General features: G+C 38.4%; 1 protein-coding gene across 1 annotated transcript in view; it reads right to left on the bottom strand.

Moving 5' to 3' along the window:
* Positions 1 to 613: 613 nt before the first annotated feature.
* Positions 614 to 17,866, bottom strand: part of ACER3 (alkaline ceramidase 3) — a 56,490-nt gene continuing 39,237 nt past the window's right edge. Inside the window, exons 7-11 of the mRNA XM_066341220.1 lie at positions 14,814 to 14,872; positions 11,421 to 11,522; positions 8,947 to 9,051; positions 7,406 to 7,451; positions 614 to 6,891 (exon numbers count right to left, since the gene is read on the bottom strand). Coding sequence (XP_066197317.1) covers positions 6,838 to 6,891; positions 7,406 to 7,451; positions 8,947 to 9,051; positions 11,421 to 11,522; positions 14,814 to 14,872 — 366 coding nt within the window. The 3' untranslated portion in view covers positions 614 to 6,837. The remainder of the gene's footprint in view (positions 6,892 to 7,405; positions 7,452 to 8,946; positions 9,052 to 11,420; positions 11,523 to 14,813; positions 14,873 to 17,866) is intronic.

Raw genomic sequence — 17,866 nt, 5'->3', positions numbered from 1 at the left:
AGCTTTGAGAGACAAGCAGGAGAAAATGGGGTCTGTGAGCACCTGGGAGAGCAGACGGAAATGGGGAAAACATCTTATGGTCATTACCAGACTGGCTGCTGGGGTGTGATGAGACTTGCTGGATTAGCACCTGGTTGTCCACAATTCCTGCCTGAAAAGGTTCTGCCCTGCAGTGATTATCCCCCTCTCTCACTGAAAGGAACAGGAAAAGCCTGAAGCAAAGGGTGTGCAAATCACAGGCCCTGGGCTGCCTGCACATTCACCTGACTCCTGCCTTCTCCTCTCCTGTCCGCAGTCCCTTCTAACTGGTGTGTGCCGGGGAAGGCCTTTGAAGGGAAGATGATCCTGCGGTACTTACAGCCAACACTGCACCTCCAAGCAAGGCCCAGTGCTCAAAGGGCCCCAGCACAAGGCAGAAAGACTGGGAACAGTACTGCCATGGAGGCTCCTGGCTGCAGGCAGGCAGCTTCCCCATTCATGCAGGACACACATATCCTGCTGTTATACTTGCACGCCACGGGCCAAGAAGTACAACCACCCACCCACTGATGATGCATCCAGATGAACCAGCCAGCCCTGTGCAACACATAAGCCAAGAACCACCTGGGAAAAGTTGTATTTAAAACAAAATTCTTTAATAGTTTGTACTATAAAGACACAAATTAGTGCTTGACTGCAGCATGAATAACAAATGAGACATATTAAATATTTCAAAGCTACTGTGCTTTGGAAAACAAGATACGCTGATACATATAAGCCTAATATTAGTTACCAGCTGGTTAGGTAGGAAGAGCCAGTTCAGTGTATCAAAATTGTCAATAAGCATTTCTCAATGCAGCTGTGTTCTACAAGTCAACTGCTACTCATCTGTCACAGCGTTGTTATCTATCTGCAACAGTGTACTGAATTTCAGGAAGAGAAACCCACATGTTAGAACTCATAGTGTCAAGGTCAGAAAGTCTGGTCAGGTAATGAACAGAAGATTTCATGTCCACTCCAGGTGGACAGATGGTGTTTGACCAGACTGTAACATCATCTGTGCATTAAGCTGAGATCAACAATCAACATGAAACAGTCAACATCAATTTGGAAAATTAAGACAAAAATTAGTTTCTGTTCAGTCTAAGGAGTAACTACTGCTTATACTATTTGAAACCCACTTTTCCAAAATCCAGGTAGCAATAGGATACACAAAGCTCATCCACAGCTTTAATAAGGAAACATTTTGGTACATAACTTGCTATGAGCCATTTTATTCAGCACTGTCTTTGGAGAAATATATATGTTCCAAGAGCTTTGGGGGCAGGAGGAATCTCAGATTGTGCTTATAGCCATTCCTGTGGACAAATAAGTAAAGACTCTTTATCTTTGCATTTTAAAAAATCATAACAATCTGCTCCTTTTAAGCATCAGGCAGATTCAATCTGTGTGCTATATGTGCAAAAAAACCCAACCCAACCCAACCCAAAAACACACCACCCCAAAATTGCAGGCACTGGTTTAGGGTCTCACATATAAACTCTGAACTTGGTTCTTCTTAAATCTACAATTATATATTTAGTCAAACCTAAACGATTTCAACAAGTAAAATGGGAGAGTTCTGCAGTAAATAGGCTCAGGCATCAAACCTGCCTCTCAAACTGCGCATACAACCCCCCCTGTCCCCAGCCCTATCTAGAGCATCTGGCTGGGAGCTCCAATAACGGGGCTTCACATAAAGTGCCTGCTTGACTGCTGCGCCCTCACACTGCCTGTCACTGAACTACACAACCCAAAATAAACACCTCCTATGTGGCTAAATCCCTCACCCAGCTTTCAAAGCCTGCAAAGATGCAACAGCATCAAGAAGGTAGGTAGTCAGGCTCAAGTACGAGTCAGAGGCAGACCTGTATTGGATAACTAACTGGAAAGCCACTAAAAATAATGCTGTGACTCTTGGAGAAGGAGAATTTTAAAGAAATTTGACCCCCACCTACCAAAGACTCTGTCTTACAGACCTCAGAAGAAAGCACAACCCCAGCTCTCCGAAAATCCTTGCAACAACGAGATCAGGCACTTGGCAGCTGTAAGCAGTTGTGCGTGAGAAACTGAACAAGAAACCCCAAACCAGTTTTAACAGTTGCATGGGATGTTCTCTGTCTTTAGGTTACAGACTCTTTAACAAAGCTTGCAGTGGACATTCCAGATAGGTCAGAAATGCATTCATTCATGTACAAAACAGTCCATTTCATGTCCATCCTCATATAACAGCGCCTAAGTCATCTACAATGAACTGAATGTAACAGAAACTACATCATATCTGTGGTGAAGAGAGCAGAGTCAACATGGAAAGTTAAATGCATAAATAGCAAAACATTCAAGTATCTAAAGTGCAGATACCAGGAGGGTGGTTGACGTAATACTACAGGATTCTGTGCTTAATCTTTTGTTATTCTCTTTTCATGTAAGATTTCTTAATCTCCTTCTGGCTTTGCTCTGCTCATGTGTAATAAAGACTCCATCATTTATCCCTCTTCACGATAAAGTCTCACAGTCAAACAGCACTTTGCAGTTAAAGCCTCCCACTGCCTACTTATAAAGTGCAGATGGGGTTTAAAGTAAACTGAAAGTTTTACCTGAATATGTTAATCTAAATTACGGGGCACACATTCCCCCAAAATGGATGTGTGTTCCTCAATTCTGATGTCTGCTAAAGAAAACAGCAGTGCTGCTCCGTTCCAGCTCCTCGGACTGAGCAGTGCTGTACTGAACTGTTTTACCACCTGCTATTAAAATGCTGTAAAATATTCACAGAGAGAAACAGGTTTTTAAAAAAATGGTATTACTGTAATTCTTGAATGCAGATTAGACAAGGTGATACCGACTGTGAGAAACACTGGTGGTATTGAGAGGCTTTTCTGTTGCTGAGATTCACATGGAAGTGTTGGCAGAAAAAGACATTCAGCTGCTTGAAATGAGGTGTTAAAAGCAAATCCACGATGGCCGAAAGAATCAACTGCATTTCAAATCATACAATTCAGCTTTAGCGAGGCAAGACAGGATTAAAAGATAATTAAAACTAATTACAGAGCAATATTTTCCACTATATCCCTCCCAAAAGATTTGGCTACACCTGTGTGAATTGAAGTCCTCCTACTCGAATCTCTCTCTAAAGCGGCCAGACTGGCACAAACATGAGCAGCAGACTGAGCACAAGCTGTAAGTGACAGACACCAAACAAGCGAGGATGTTTACAGGGAGTGAACAGAGTCAGCCACCAATCAATACAACACTCCCAGGGGCTGCACGGTCTAAGTCAGGCTGCTCTGATGTGCACACATTCAGCCAAATGTAATTAAGGGCACAGGTATGGTACAATACATGACAGAGGTAGACTGGCTAGTGGTAACACTGCATATTCCAACTCTGGCTAGGGGGGAAGTTTTTAAACACTCATGGGCAGCACATCAGCCTGTGCTAACAGAAAAACCATTAAGATCATGTCTGGACACGACTAATACTGCTAGCCAACAACACTGCCTTTGAAACATGGATGAGATTCCTCTTCACATCTTTAGTTCTGTAAAATGCATGTCTTGAGCTGTATCCAAAAAAATCTAATTTCCCAGAATAAGATATGGGTTTGATGCGAGAGTAATTTTGAAGTTTTTCCTCATATTTCCAATAAAGAATTTTCCAGCTCAGACTGCAGAGCTACTTGCTGCTCACCTGTGTCAATTTGATGGTAATATGGTGGCAGATTTCCTGGTTCTTCATAGATATAAGGAATAAAAGAGTTCATCGCTATCAAATCTGTCCAACATATCCTGTAGAATTCATATCAAATAACACCTGCTACTTCCATAATTCTCTTTAAAGTAGCTGCTGTCTGAATCCTATCAAAAAAATAGGATCACACGTGACCTGTTCTGATGTAGTGCAAGAAAAATTTGGGATATACTGCTCTAAGGTCTGTAGAAAAAAAAAAAAATCAACATTGTCATACAAGCGATATAAATAAAAAGCAATTAACAGACATTTAATACATTACAGGAGTAAGAGTGTGTGTCTTCCCAGGCACTAGAAAAGGCAGTCTGAATTTCAGTGACACAGTTAAAACTGGCTTGTCATTCTCAATATCACTCATAAGATCAGTAAGGCAGTCAAACCAAAGCACCCATGATTTTAGATTACTTATGCTAAGAAGGATACACAGGTAAATTACATTCTTCAGGGTCTAATATAACCTGTTAAAAGAAAGGCTGCTGGCAGGGTGGTAGAGGTGTGCATGTTTTTGGTCATTTGGAATGTAGGAAGAAGCCAATTTGCATATTTTTTCAAAAAGAAAAAACCCATCAGTGACAAATAATACATGAATGAAAAACTAACAGCAGTATAAAATTCAACCATGAGCTTTTCCAACTTTTTTAAAAATCCTGACAATTCAACAAGATCTGAACCCCCATCATAGACTTCCTTGTTGCAAATCTGTGGAAGAATCAACAAATTTCTTTAAAATATAGCATTGTAGAGATGCTTGATAAATAAGAAAGTAGCTTCTCAAGACACTCTGGTTCTTCCAATTACTAAAATAAACAGAGCCCCCAGATCCTTCAGTAACACAAGGATTAGTGGCTCTAAGGCCACTAAAATCAATCTCCATAAAAATAGTATCATACCTAGCAGATGTCACAAGTGACTGTTGATATGTCTTGCTGCTGCACTGCTTCTCTTACAAGACTCCTTCCTTAACTTATGAACACGTGTAAACAAGAATAAGAAAATAAGAAAATGGGATACAGTGTGCAGAAAAATGCTTCAGAAAGGCTGGAGGTGAACAGGCAGGCACTTATTTTCAAGCTACATTTTTGAAACAGTTCTCAAATCTCTTTACAAAAAATATGCCTTCTGGATAATTAAAGACACCTGATCCATAACAGCTTTTTTCCTACCTCTGTGCTAGTCCTGCTAACTTCTTTCAGTCTGAAGAGCACTTATATTTCCCAACAGAGATGCTGACCTTGTCTATGGAACTCGAGCCTAGTGATACCAAAGATGTTCTAAAATTACCCTTCAGGTGTCACTATAGGGGTGTACAGGTTGAAATGCACGGCTAATCAGCACATACTTAAACCTCATTGAACTCACTCAAGGTTAAGTATCTTTTGCCAGCCCAAGAGTTTGGGGTTATTTGATCTCAAGGGTCCAGGGTTGTCACATAACAGAAGCCACATTTTTATTTGGAGGTTCACATCATAAGGAGAGTTACTGGTGGATGTGAAAGATGCAGAGAAACTGCAAACAGAGAAAAAGACATCAAAGGGAGGAAACCATTTTAGTCAGCACTGATTGTTCAATAGTAAGGACTCTGAGACCTGGGAGATAGCTTTATAGCTACATTACCATGCTTTGCTGCTGTGAGCGCGTTGTAAATCAATACAAAATGGGATTTTGGATCACTCTGAGCGTTTTCCTTTTTTTTCTTCATAGCAGGAAGGCTACATCCCTCAGTGCATTAAAAATAGACAAAAATTGCATAGAATGGGAGCAAGCAGGCACAGAGCTGTCAGTTGCCCCAAAATCAAGAGCGTCAAAACCACAGCCTTCATATGAGGTATATTTTGAAAAACTGTGTTAGTTTAATGTTTTCTTTACATTTTATTATTAACTTTCATCAGCTGGGTAGATAAAAATTGCAGAAAACAGGGTTTGTCTTTCCCCTTAATCCCCTAAGTCTGGTTTTAAAAGGTGGTCAGTTTTCTCACAGACTAAGCACGTCTTAAAAGCAAGCAAAGCACTGCCACTTGTATTTGAGAATATTCTCAACTTCAGTCTTGTTCTTTACTCTTCCTTCAAAGTTTCTGAATAAGAAGATGCTTCTGAAAGTCAGACCAATATTTAAGACTTGTAAAATAAGAGAAAGATGAATTCAAAGCTGAACTAGAGCACATCTAAGGTGTTTGTCAATCTGTAGTAGGAATGGAAAATGGGAAGTTAAAGAAAGAGATAGAAAAGGAAGGTATGTAAATAACAATTAAAAAAGAAAAAAAAACCCCAGTGTTTCTTATGTTTCTACAGTTACTCTACAGTGTTGTGATGAATCACCAGTCAAAAAAATTAGGAATTGAGTTTCCAAACACAAACAGGAACACCTATAAGGCTTCACTGTTTTAGTGTCTTCTGCTGGTCACACTTTGGAACAATCTCCATGATGAACCTCTCAGTTGGACTAAAGAGAAAATGGAAGCTTGGTACAAAATGAACTAAATGGCACAGGTATCCCAGCCATTTTGCTTAAAATATAAATTGCAAAGGAGGCTGTGGAAAAGCAAGGTAAAATAAAGGCCTAAATCAACCATTACATACTTCATTAATTGTATAAAAGTGCAAGGTTAAAGTAGTTTGGGTTAAGCATTCAGTTCACTATAGGTCACACAAATAGCTTAGCTTGGCCATCAATGGCCTGGTCTTGTCGTTCAGTTATGAATATTAGTTTTGACCACAGAAAGAACAAAAAACTGAATGAAAAAACATATGCAATCCACTTCAAAAAATGGTTAGTTTTCTGTGACCAGCACGAAATATTACCTCAATATCATCAGCTATACAATATATACATAAAACCCTTGTGTCTTAATCTTTGTTTTAACAACTTAGAATAAAGCTGTACTAAGTGCTATTTCCCTAGTGTGCCAGCTCTTTGCTCTGTTCTGGCCGACCGGCCTCGTAGCACAGAGAAGTCCTTTAATAGCAATGGTACTGGGACTGATCCATAATTTTGACACTTCAGCCAGAGTAACTGTTGAAATGCTTTATTCAGCCAGACCAGGTGATCGTGTGCGGCTGCCCAGGGTTCAGTCAAAGGTTCTTGGGTGGCTCCACAAGAAGAACAGGCCATATTCCAAAAACAAACTGTCGAAAGAAAAAAAAAGGAATAGGGGAAAGATTCTTTGGAATATTATGTTTCTTGGAACAGAAACCAAACATTATTAAACATAATCTAATGATAGGACAAAAAGGGGAATGGCTTTAAAATGAAAGAGAACAAGTTCATATTGGATATTAAGAAGGAATTCTTTAATTTGAGAGTGGTGAAGCACTGGCACAGGCTGCCCAGAGATGTTGTGGATGTTCCACCCCAGGAAATGTTCAATGCCATGCTGGAGTAAACTGGGGGCTCTGAGTAACCTGGTCTAGTGGAAGGTGTCCTTTCCCATAGCTGGGGGGAATGAAACTAGATAATCGTTGAGGTCCCTCCCAACCCAAACCATTCTGTGATTCTAGGAAAATTTCAACTGCATTTCTTGGGCTGTAAGCAGAAGTCAAAGACAGTACCCTAACAGGCATAATTATTGAGTCCCACCAAAAGTTCAAAGCACATGATATCCAAGTGTACAATAATAAACACAAAATACTGTTTGCTTACCTTCACCTTTGGCCTGTGCTTCAGGAAAAGTGTCCTTGTATATAAACTGAGGAGAAGGAAAAAAGCATGCTTAAAATTTCAAGTATAAGACAGCATATGAAGTAAGTATGTCCTGATCTCAGTTTTATTTTCCAAATAGAAAAGAACTGTTTCTTTTGCAGAGCTAGCCATTCTGCCTAGATTTAGTCAATACAGGAGACATTAACTTCCAGTAAATCCCTCTGTAGCAGACTAATTAGCAAAATAATTTACCCTATCACCTATGTGAGGAGAAAGAGAGAAACACTGAGAGGTTAAGAAAAAAAATTAACCTTGACTGGAGTCTTTCATTTTAGAAGGATGAAATTAAATCAGGGTACCACAAAATACAGCAGATCTTAAAGGGGGGAAGAAGCAGCATAGCTTGATCCTACATCTTATTTTTGTTCTTAGACACTTTCTCCTCTCAGTAGATCTTTTCCTGTGAATGACCTCACATTTTTTTTAAGTAGTAATGCCACTCTGTGGCATGCTGGGAAAACCTTGCCTATGCTTGATTCCTGCAAGGAATTTTCTTTAAAATATTACCTCAAGCTCTTTAGGGTAGCAGACAACCTGCAAACCGAAACAGAGTAACTGTTTTCCATATACCTTGACATATTTAATAATGTATGTATGTATATATAAATTTACATATGTGTAGGTAAATATGCTTGCATAAATATACACATCAATGTATATGTGTAAGCTATCAAATGGAAATGTACTTATTTTCCTTGCATTATTAGGTATTTAAACAGCTGACAAAAAAGGTGAATACCATGTTAGATGTAGAAAAATTTATATGTAATCAAGTTTTCTCAACTACATAGGATGTGCACAAAAACCAGACATTCTCTTGGTTATTGGTTAAGTGGTAAAGTATTATTTCACTAGATGATGATCAACCTGTGGAAATTCTTCACAGATCTCTGCTTACATTCTATTCTTGCCCCTGGTTCCACTAGATGGTGGTACAGAGCAAAAAAAGAGACAAAGATCTGCTGGCTCCAGGCTGTTTAAGTCTCTTCCTCAAACTAATACCCTGCCCTTTGGGAACAGCTCCACTACAATTTCTTCAGCCACCACCCTTCTGCACTACAGCAGGATGCCTGCTGGTTTTCAGAAGTGACAGTGCCTATCAAAAGATTAGTTAAGCTCCTAATTTTAAACATGTTTCAGTACTTCAGGATTGCTGCTCAAGAACAGACAGGTATTAATGGCTTACATTCTGAAATTAATATACTGTCAAATAGTTTTGGTTCAACTGCCACAGGATTCCCATTTCTGAATTAAGTTTTCTTGAAAAACCGTGACTATTTAAAGACTAGCGATTACATTAAGAAAAATATAGACTAGTTTTAGAAAGTTTTTAGATCAGTTACAAAGAGGAAAGAAAACCCAACACCAGTTTAGTAAGTAATTTTCCTACTCTTCTGGATGATACAACATTCTCAAGTACATCTGAACCTAAGAAAAGTCATAAGATCTTTGTCAACATCCAGTTTGGACAAATTTCCTACCTTAGCAGGATATGAAGGTAAGAACCAAGGCCTGTGAGAATATGCCACCATGCATGAAACTGTGTCACAGCACCCACCACAGGAGGCAGCTTCTCTCGTAATGCTCTGAAAGAAAGAAATACCAGGCAATGGAATATTTTTTCCCAGCTAAGCAATCTCAAATCACAATGTTGGCTTGTCAGATCACACATTATTGTTTCCATATCTCGGGCATGTGCTTGACTGGTGAGGATTCCCGGAGTCAGGCTTTCAGCAGGCGAGGAGGAGCAGCAGTTATACCTTACGCTGCCAGTACAGAGAGATATCAGCAAACTGACTTTCTTATACTTTTAAAGAAAACAGACATTTCTTCATATGACTGACCAATTACTTCTGGATTCAAATTTCAGGAAATAAATTTATGGCATCCCACAGTCCCAAATGAATTCTACCATTCTCCTCCCCAAAATCCTGTGAACTACTGTCCATAGGATGAAATGCTAAGTTTAAGGTCCAAGAGAGGAAATGAGGTTTATCAGACATCATCACTTTAAATCTGGCAATCACAACACCTATTCTGCAGATCCATGGAAGCTCAACTTGCCTTTCTCTGCTGGACTCTAAAACAGGGACAAAATGGGTGTTTAGTGAGGAAGCAATTAAAGTAGAGGGTCTGAATCACTCCACCAACATGCTTTGTATTTTGTAGTTATGGGGTGTGAGCAACTTCGGAAGGGGCTAAGGGATGGAGATAAAGAAATAAAGAGAAGGAACTACATTGCTCTTATTTCTCATGCTCACTAGGCTTCTGCAGATAATATGTATTTTGGTTGACGGTGGAGGAACTGTTTGTATCTGCTGGTCATTTTTTTACACTTTAATTTCACTTATCAAAACAATAAAAGGAAAACAATGATTGCATGTGTTAAGGAAGAAAAATCGGCAGCTCTTGGAATATGTCCTTACTGCTTGATATTAAAGTGCTTGGTCCAAAGCTGCTCAGTCACAAATATTAGCACAGAGCTTCAATTGAGTCAGCCCAGCAGTGGAACACAGACTGGCAGCCTGGCACAACTTCCAAGCTTTTGGATGGCAGGAAATTTGTAAGCTCAAATTCAAAAGTGTGTCATTCCAACCAGAGAAACTGAGTGGTATGGATTTTTTGTTATTTTAATTTTTCTTAATAAGCTGCAGATTTGAAATATGGAACAAAAAACCCTGAATCAAAACTCAGTTTTGAACTTTAAAACTAAACAGAGCAGGTAGGTGGATGATTCACAAGTTAGACCTTCAGAGAATAAAGAATTTCAAGGAACTGAAATGTATTTTCTCCAAAGGTTCAAATTATAATACCTCCTGCAGAAATCCAAGGCTCTGCAGATGTCTGATTAAAGCTAGTAAACAAGCTTTTTTTTTTTTTTTTTTCTAGCCCCAAAGCCAAGTATTACAGGAAAGACACTGACATTTTTTCCCCTTATGAAATGAGGATGGAAAAAAGTGCCTCAGCAGCTGGTGTCGTTTTTGGGCCTAGGAACCAGTTCAAAAGCCCCACGGACCCAGAGCAGCTCAGCAGGTTTGGTGAACTGGGGGTTATGATCTCACCAGTGATGTGAGGCAGCTGCAAAAATCAACCTGATTCCAGTATTTACAAAGTAACTGTAAACCCAGCCACTTGTGCTGTCAAATAACTACTCTATTCCATCTGTATCAAGTGCTCCTAGGGATGAGGATCATCTATTATATTAATTTTAAAAAAGTTTCAAGAATACTTTGCTGGAATTAATTTTCAGTTGGCTCAACCTAGCACAGGGATTGAAAAGTCAGAAGAGTTGGAAAACTTTAGACTTTTTTACAGCAAACTGTTATTTGGCTCTGACAAACCAGCCTACTAGGACAACTGCACAACATAGACTCCATGGCATAACAGTGTTTCAAATTGTCAAAAATGTATTTTTCTGGATGCTGGAATTAACCTTTCCATCTCCTCCAGCTTGCTGAGCAACACATGAATTGCAATTAAGTGTCACTTATTGGCAACATGGATATTGTACTAGGCATTTCTTGAACAGTAGTAGCAGTAGTTCTTAAGTCTGCAGAACTACTGTTTTTGATATTTTCCTGGGAAATGGAAAAGCAGAAACCCAAAAAACCCAAATGAGCAGGATAAAAACAGATGAAATCAAGTGTGAATAGCAGGCTTTAGTCAGCCACAGATACTCAAAATTACTTCAGTGACATTATTTCTCTCAATTTAATCTGAAGCTAAAGAGAAATAACAACAACAAGAAGCTATAAATGGTTAAAAAAAGTTTAAAAATACCTATGTTGACTGCTGACTCTAGTAATGAGCAATCAGCAGAAAATCTCATGGATGTTTTATAGGTAGCATGCCATACATACAGTGAGATGGACTTGAATATGCATCTCAGAAATAATCCAATCTTTATACTTAAAGGCTATGATTAAGAGCTATCCAGACAAGTGAAAACACTCACCGCAATTTATCACAGAAAATGTTGTCCACATTCCAGAGAAAAAATCCCATTAAAAATACAGTTAAAGATGTATAGCCTAGACCTCTAAGCCATGGGTACACCCTAGAGAGAGAAATAACACAAAGTTTACTTCAGAATGCTTTAAGATACAGAAATATACTAATATATACTACACTAAATATGTGTAACATACAGAAATGCTGTATATGTAAATAAAATTCTTTATCCATTATTTTTTCCCCCAAAATAAAAAAATACTAACTTAAAATTGAATCTGGTTAAATATTGTATTTTACTTCTCTCTCCTGATCTCTTATTCTTAGAGACTGTTCTTTTAATTCTATAGTTATAATCGTTTTCCAAAATACTGCACTCTCCAAGAAAAACCAAAAAGTGGGAAAACTAAAGTTGGCTAAAAGGTACTAATTCTTTAGTCCCACGTATATTCTTTCATTAGGAGAAGAAAAAAAAAAAAAAAAGCAGCAGCCCTGTTACTAACTAGGGCTCACTCTCCCAAAAGAAGAGGGTCTTTGCCAAGAGATTGTATCCCTTTTCTAGGGAATTTGTATAAATATGGTCTTTCAAAATTACTCTTTTATGAATGTCGACCACCATGACCAATAACTAATCAAATTAATGGTATTAAACCCCAGTACTTTCATGTTTATCTTTGAGTTGAATGCTGCTGGGAATAGAAATATGTCAATTTAATTTTGGCAGAAAAAAATCTTCTTTAAGATATGGCAAACCCACACAGAAGAATCAGATGCAAGAAAGTGCATCATTAATAAATTTACTTTCTCTATCATGGACCATGAAATTGTAAACTTCCTACATGGAAGGCTCCTTTCCCACTAATAAGAGAAGTTCAAAAGCAAACCCAAATCCAGCCCTGAACGGCTGCCATGAAATACTGTTTAAGTTATTTTTAAGCATTATGAAAGCACAGTTGAGATTCTGGGTTAAAACACATTCCTGAGCTGCTTTTTCCTCCACTGTGTGTGTTACAGCACATTTCAGAGCTGTGAGCACTGGGAATCAAAATGTGCAAAACACGACAGGTAGCTTGCCCTGTGGAGGAAGCTCTAATTAGATACAACCTTTACATAATCACAAATTGACTGCCAATATAAACTAGCAAAATTATTATTTGTTTAGTTTAATAAACATGTGCAGTACATGGTTGTAATATTACCCCCACAGTGCTCCAGAGACATAGGCATGACCATGACATAGCACTAAATAGTATATTAAACATGCTGGTAATTAAGTAATTATAGCTAGAATTGTTGAGGTATAAACAGTGGCATTTTGTGAAAGAATCAACTGGCATTACTTATTAACGGGGAACATGCTTTGGGAGCAAGAGGATATTATTTGCCCAGTTGTAATCTTGGGAAGGATGCAGACCTAAGAAAGAGATGGAGAGTGGCGAGGGAACAGGCAGGAAGAAGAACAACTGGTGAGGATAGGATGAGGTAGCAGCCTGGAAGGAATAACATGTTGTTCTTTGGGATTTTCACTCTAATCTCAGAATGACTTCAAGGCCCACATGAAGAAATATGAGTGAGAGGAAGTGAAGTAAGAAAAAAACAAGCAGAAATCAGGGTCAGTATGTAAGATGGAAGAGGCTTGGCCAAGTGCTAGCACTACTGATGGAAATACAGGAATACGTTCTAGTGCAGAGAAAGTAAACCCAAAAGTGTGCTTGGGGGTGAATTTTAGAGAAAAAAAAAAAAGGGTACCTTCAGGTTGGCAGAGCTTCTCTAGCAGAACTAATTTAAAATTAGTAGTAGTTTAGTTAAAATTTAGAAGTAGTTTAAACCTACATCTCTTCCCATCCCAAATTTCTACCCAGTTTGCATTATAACACCAGCAGGGGAAATAAGTCTTTGTAAGGCCCTGTTGCAATGAAGTGATCAAGCTAATTAAGAATATAATTCCAAGCCCCTAAAACTGAAGCGAAAAGTAGGTGGAACTTCAGAGACAGACTTTGCTGGAGCAAAACAATGAGTGATACTTTGGGAGCGAAGGTGGTGATGTTATTGATAAAGACAGAAGACTATGAAATGCTTCAGAAATAATGAGAACACATAACTGTGTGGAATTTGCAGAAGTAGAAAAATAGCAGGCCCAAGAGTTTGTCTACACAGACAGAAGGAAATTTAATCTAAGAGACCAGAATTGTGCTAAATCCTTGAATAAGTACAAAATTAAAATTACTTCAATTTGATTAAATTTAGTTCTCCTTGGAGGTGAATTAATGTAGTATCACTTCAGATCTCCAGGTGAGGATTAAAATTTCCAGTCTATAGGTTTGAAAAGTGCCTTTAAATTGATGATTGTTTCTAAAGCTGCAACACACTACCAGTTTTAAGTTCTTTTTCCTTAACAAAAAGTCTGTGAACATTTGCGCTTGGTCTGTGGGAATTTCTTGGGGAAAGCCGAACCATGTGAAATGGCCATTGGAAGGTGATTCAATTAATGTACTTGATCCTTGTGGGTCTCTTCCAACTCAGAATATTTGAGAATTTTATAATACTTCAAATTCACATTTTATTAAATTCTTCCTTGTGTTCCTGAACAGACACATGTGGAACTTGAAACAAAGTTTAACATAAAGCACATTTAAAATTATGACAGAAGAAAGAAATAAGTAATTTTCAAAAGCAATCCCCAAACACATGAGAACACCAAATACCCACAGGGGACAGACAGAAATGGACAACCAACTGAGCCCCTGGAGAGCTAAAGGTATGTGTTTACTCCAATACTGATTAAAATCCATTTTCCTCCCTTTTACTTACCAAGTCTCTGCTCTGATGTTTCTAATTCTTCTCAGTGTCTCCTAATGCTTTTAATACCTTTTGCTTGTTACAGGTTAAATTTCAATAATATTATGCCTAACTTTATCCAACCAAAACTGTAAGAAAAACTATCATGTGTTACTATTTTTTAAATACTTGAGCGGGGAAGAGGAAAGGAAATGACTAAATGATGGTTCCACTCTGCAGTCTTACTCTTACCACTCACCTAGTATTGTCATTGGAGTTTGGACACTAGCAACAGATTTCACACTACCCAGCAATATGAAGACAAACTCAATTTTTGTTTAAATCCCAGGCTAACACCTGAAGCCACCAGCAGAACACCTGACAGAAAATACTGATCATAAGTGTAGAAATCTCAGTTTAGTTCAATGTTCTCCCAGTGGCTTCAAAAAGTTCAAGGTGACGACCCACTCCCTTTCAACCCAGGGGAGCCCAGGAACTAACATTATGCACCTAGTTAAAGAAATTCTCCCATTGCCAATTTCTCATGTTAAGCTGACCAAAAATAAAAGCTGCAAATTCTATATTGTAACTTACAACGCTGAATTAAATGGTTACTTACCATAATACTATATAAACAGATCTTAGAACTATGATGGAAACTAGCGTTCCATACATGATCTGAAAACAGAAAAAGAGAGAAAATTCAGCAGCTGGATTCAAGAGACCTTATAAAATACTACAGAAGTAAAAATTTTTTGAAACCTCTGTTGTTTTTTTTAATTTTAAAGTCTCAGGAAAATAGCATTCCTTCTAACTTCATCTCCAGAAAGGAAAGCTTTCTGTTAAAGTTTAAAATACAAGTATGATTATAAAGCATGACCTTTATACACTTGCAGGAAAAGTCAGTTGAGTAAACCAAATGTTCCACTGTTCTGAATCTGAAAGCAAACACTAGATGGCACTCAGAAAGCATGCTGAAATCAAAATCGGTAACTCACCCCTATTATTTCTTCTCTCTCTGTGCATTTTAGCCCAAGATTGTACATGCATCAGCTAAAACTGTTCTTTCATTTATACTTGATTAATATGTTTTCCTGAAAACAAACACCTGAATAGACTATGTGCTGTTCCCACACTGAGCATCACTATAGGGAAAAACTTTCCAGGAAGCATTTCAAACAACTATTACAGATTGTTTGGAGTCAATCTAATTATATAGTGGGAAGGCTGCACACTCTGAAAAGACCCATGAGCAAAATCTGACTCACTGTAGGCTTGATGAATTTGAATGCAATCGCCTGACTTATAAAAAGTCAAAGCAATCATTTATTTCTTGCCTTGTGATCTTTAAATCACTCTCCTTTTTTATTCACAAACTTAAAATCCATGTAACACCACCTCCAAGACATTTTTGCTCCTCCAAAGAAGAGAAAAAATGTGGCCAGTCATGCCTGAGAGTGATGCAGAAGTCACTGCACCAGGGAGGATTTTTAGACACTGGTGACATTCAATTACTTTCTATATTTTTTATTCTGAACACTGGTTTCCCCCTGCCAAAAGGCAGTTTGTTCCAAGCAGCTGTGCCTTGCTCTTTTTGCCTCTCTCCAGGGGCCCACAAGCCTCCTAGTATTTTTCTCTTTGTTCTTCACTGACTTGACTTTCTCATCTTGCTTCTAGTTAGATACTATCTAATTGTATTTGTTTTACGTGAAACAGAAAAATTATAAACCTTTGCTGTCTATTTTTAAAAGCTGCTAAACCTCACACAAAGAAATGTGCTTACAAACCGTTGTCCTTGCCGTATTCTATTGACGTCCTCACACCCCTCATTCTTTTTGACTGTCTTTGAGACAGGGACTGCCTCTCACTCTGCTGTAACTGGGGTGTTCAGATCCTGCTATCCTGTAAGCATGCCTAGTCATCCCACAAAATAGGTTACTGTAATAATGCAAAGTGAAACCTGCCTTCCTAAAGTCCATAAAGGCAAATTTGTGAACTCCTTTTAGCTTCAAGGATGAGGTTAGTAGCACACAGTGTATTATCAGTGCACGTAGACAGAACGAGCCAGACAACAGAGCCCTTATGTTTGACAACAGGTAAAAGTAAGCTCCAATACTGACTATTCAAAGTCAGTCAGCACAGCAACTCTTCATTTGCATTCAGAACAAGATTAAAGAACTTCAGTAAATAAACTACTACTACTGTGTGTTCTGCTCTGTAGAGCTAAACAAAGCAAAACTATTTGAAAGGCTAATTGGTTCTGGTTTGTAATTTATACAGAGCTGTTAGTTAATTCCAGTCCCCTTGTTGGGGTACAGCACGTAAACCAGGAAAGAAAGAAAACCAACAAAACCTGCTAGACATAGCCTAAGTATCAAAGTGCTTATCAGTCCCAAGCTAAGGTAAGAAGGAGAGTGCTCAGGTGTGCTAGATGCTGCCTGCTGGTATGATTCTTCATTGCTGACATTTTGCCTAGAAAGATCCCACCACATAAATACATTATCAGCCTCATTTAAAACAGCCCTTTTCGTTTTTTTCTAATCAAATCCAGCAATTTATACTAAGAGAAGGATGGTAGAGAGGAAGATACTCATCAAAAGGCTCTTCCAAAATTCAAATTACAGTTTGATTTGCTGATCTCTCTTTCTTTGCTGGTCTTCTCCTTAAAATTTCTATCGTTAAAATACTCCTTTGCAGCAGCGATAGGGGGAAAAAAGCTATCCATTAAGAGCAACTTATGTCATACACATTAGGAGTTGTGGCTAGCCTTATGTTTGTACCCAAATTGCTTTTGGATTCTTTGTACACAGAATACAATACTGTCAGACTATGCCTAGAGAAACAGATCTCACAGGCGGCCCAAAGCCCAGGTAAAATGCTACCTTTTCCAGCAGCTGCTAAAAGCAAGCAAAAGCTAAGAAAAGCTTTCTTTGCAGAGTTTTCAGCTTGGTATTTCCTAGTGAATTAATGGCTTGCAGAAGAGGACAGTATCAACGGAGGGAGGAAGGAAAAAAAAAAAAAAAAAAAAAAAAAAAAAAAAAGAACCTTGCAGTGACTAAAGAAAAATATGTCCATAGCTGACACTTCAATTTCTTGTCTTTTCTGCTTCCCCACCCAAACAGGTTGTTTGCAGTAAAACACATTTGTGTTTAAAAGCCTGTGAAAGACTGGAACAACAAACTGTTCTGCTCTGCATGCTCTAATCTTCCTCACTGAAGGTGAGCACTCAGGAGGTGCTGCTGTGATATGCAGAGACTGTAGCTGCATGCCTCCCTCAGCTGTTCCTTACCAGAGGGCTACACACCAAGCTGCACAACTTGGTTCAGGTGTCAGGCAGCAGTTCTTTCTTTATCTCCTTTACCATCTTTGGCTTTACTATTTTTATCGTGGTAAAACTTTATTAGGTATTACCCATCCAGCCAAAGAAGGACAAAGTACAATATTACATTAAAAAAGAAAAATTTGCCTTATTCAAGCTAACTCAAATTTTTCCATTCCTTTGTCCTCCTTTTCTTTAGCTAACACATAACTTAAGTGACAGATGACAAACCAAGCAAGTTGTCTGCTATTTTGTCTCACACTGCCATTAAACTGTAAGCCAAAGAACATCATCGTACTGCAATTGAAACAAAAGGAAAGATCAGAATCTCAGTCTTCTGTTACCACTAGACA

This window comes from Sylvia atricapilla, chromosome 2, assembly GCF_009819655.1.
Source record: "Sylvia atricapilla isolate bSylAtr1 chromosome 2, bSylAtr1.pri, whole genome shotgun sequence".
Lineage (NCBI taxonomy): Eukaryota > Metazoa > Chordata > Aves > Passeriformes > Sylviidae > Sylvia > Sylvia atricapilla.
Note: the sequence above shows the minus strand (reverse complement) of the source record. Positions and strands in the feature narration are given on the sequence as shown.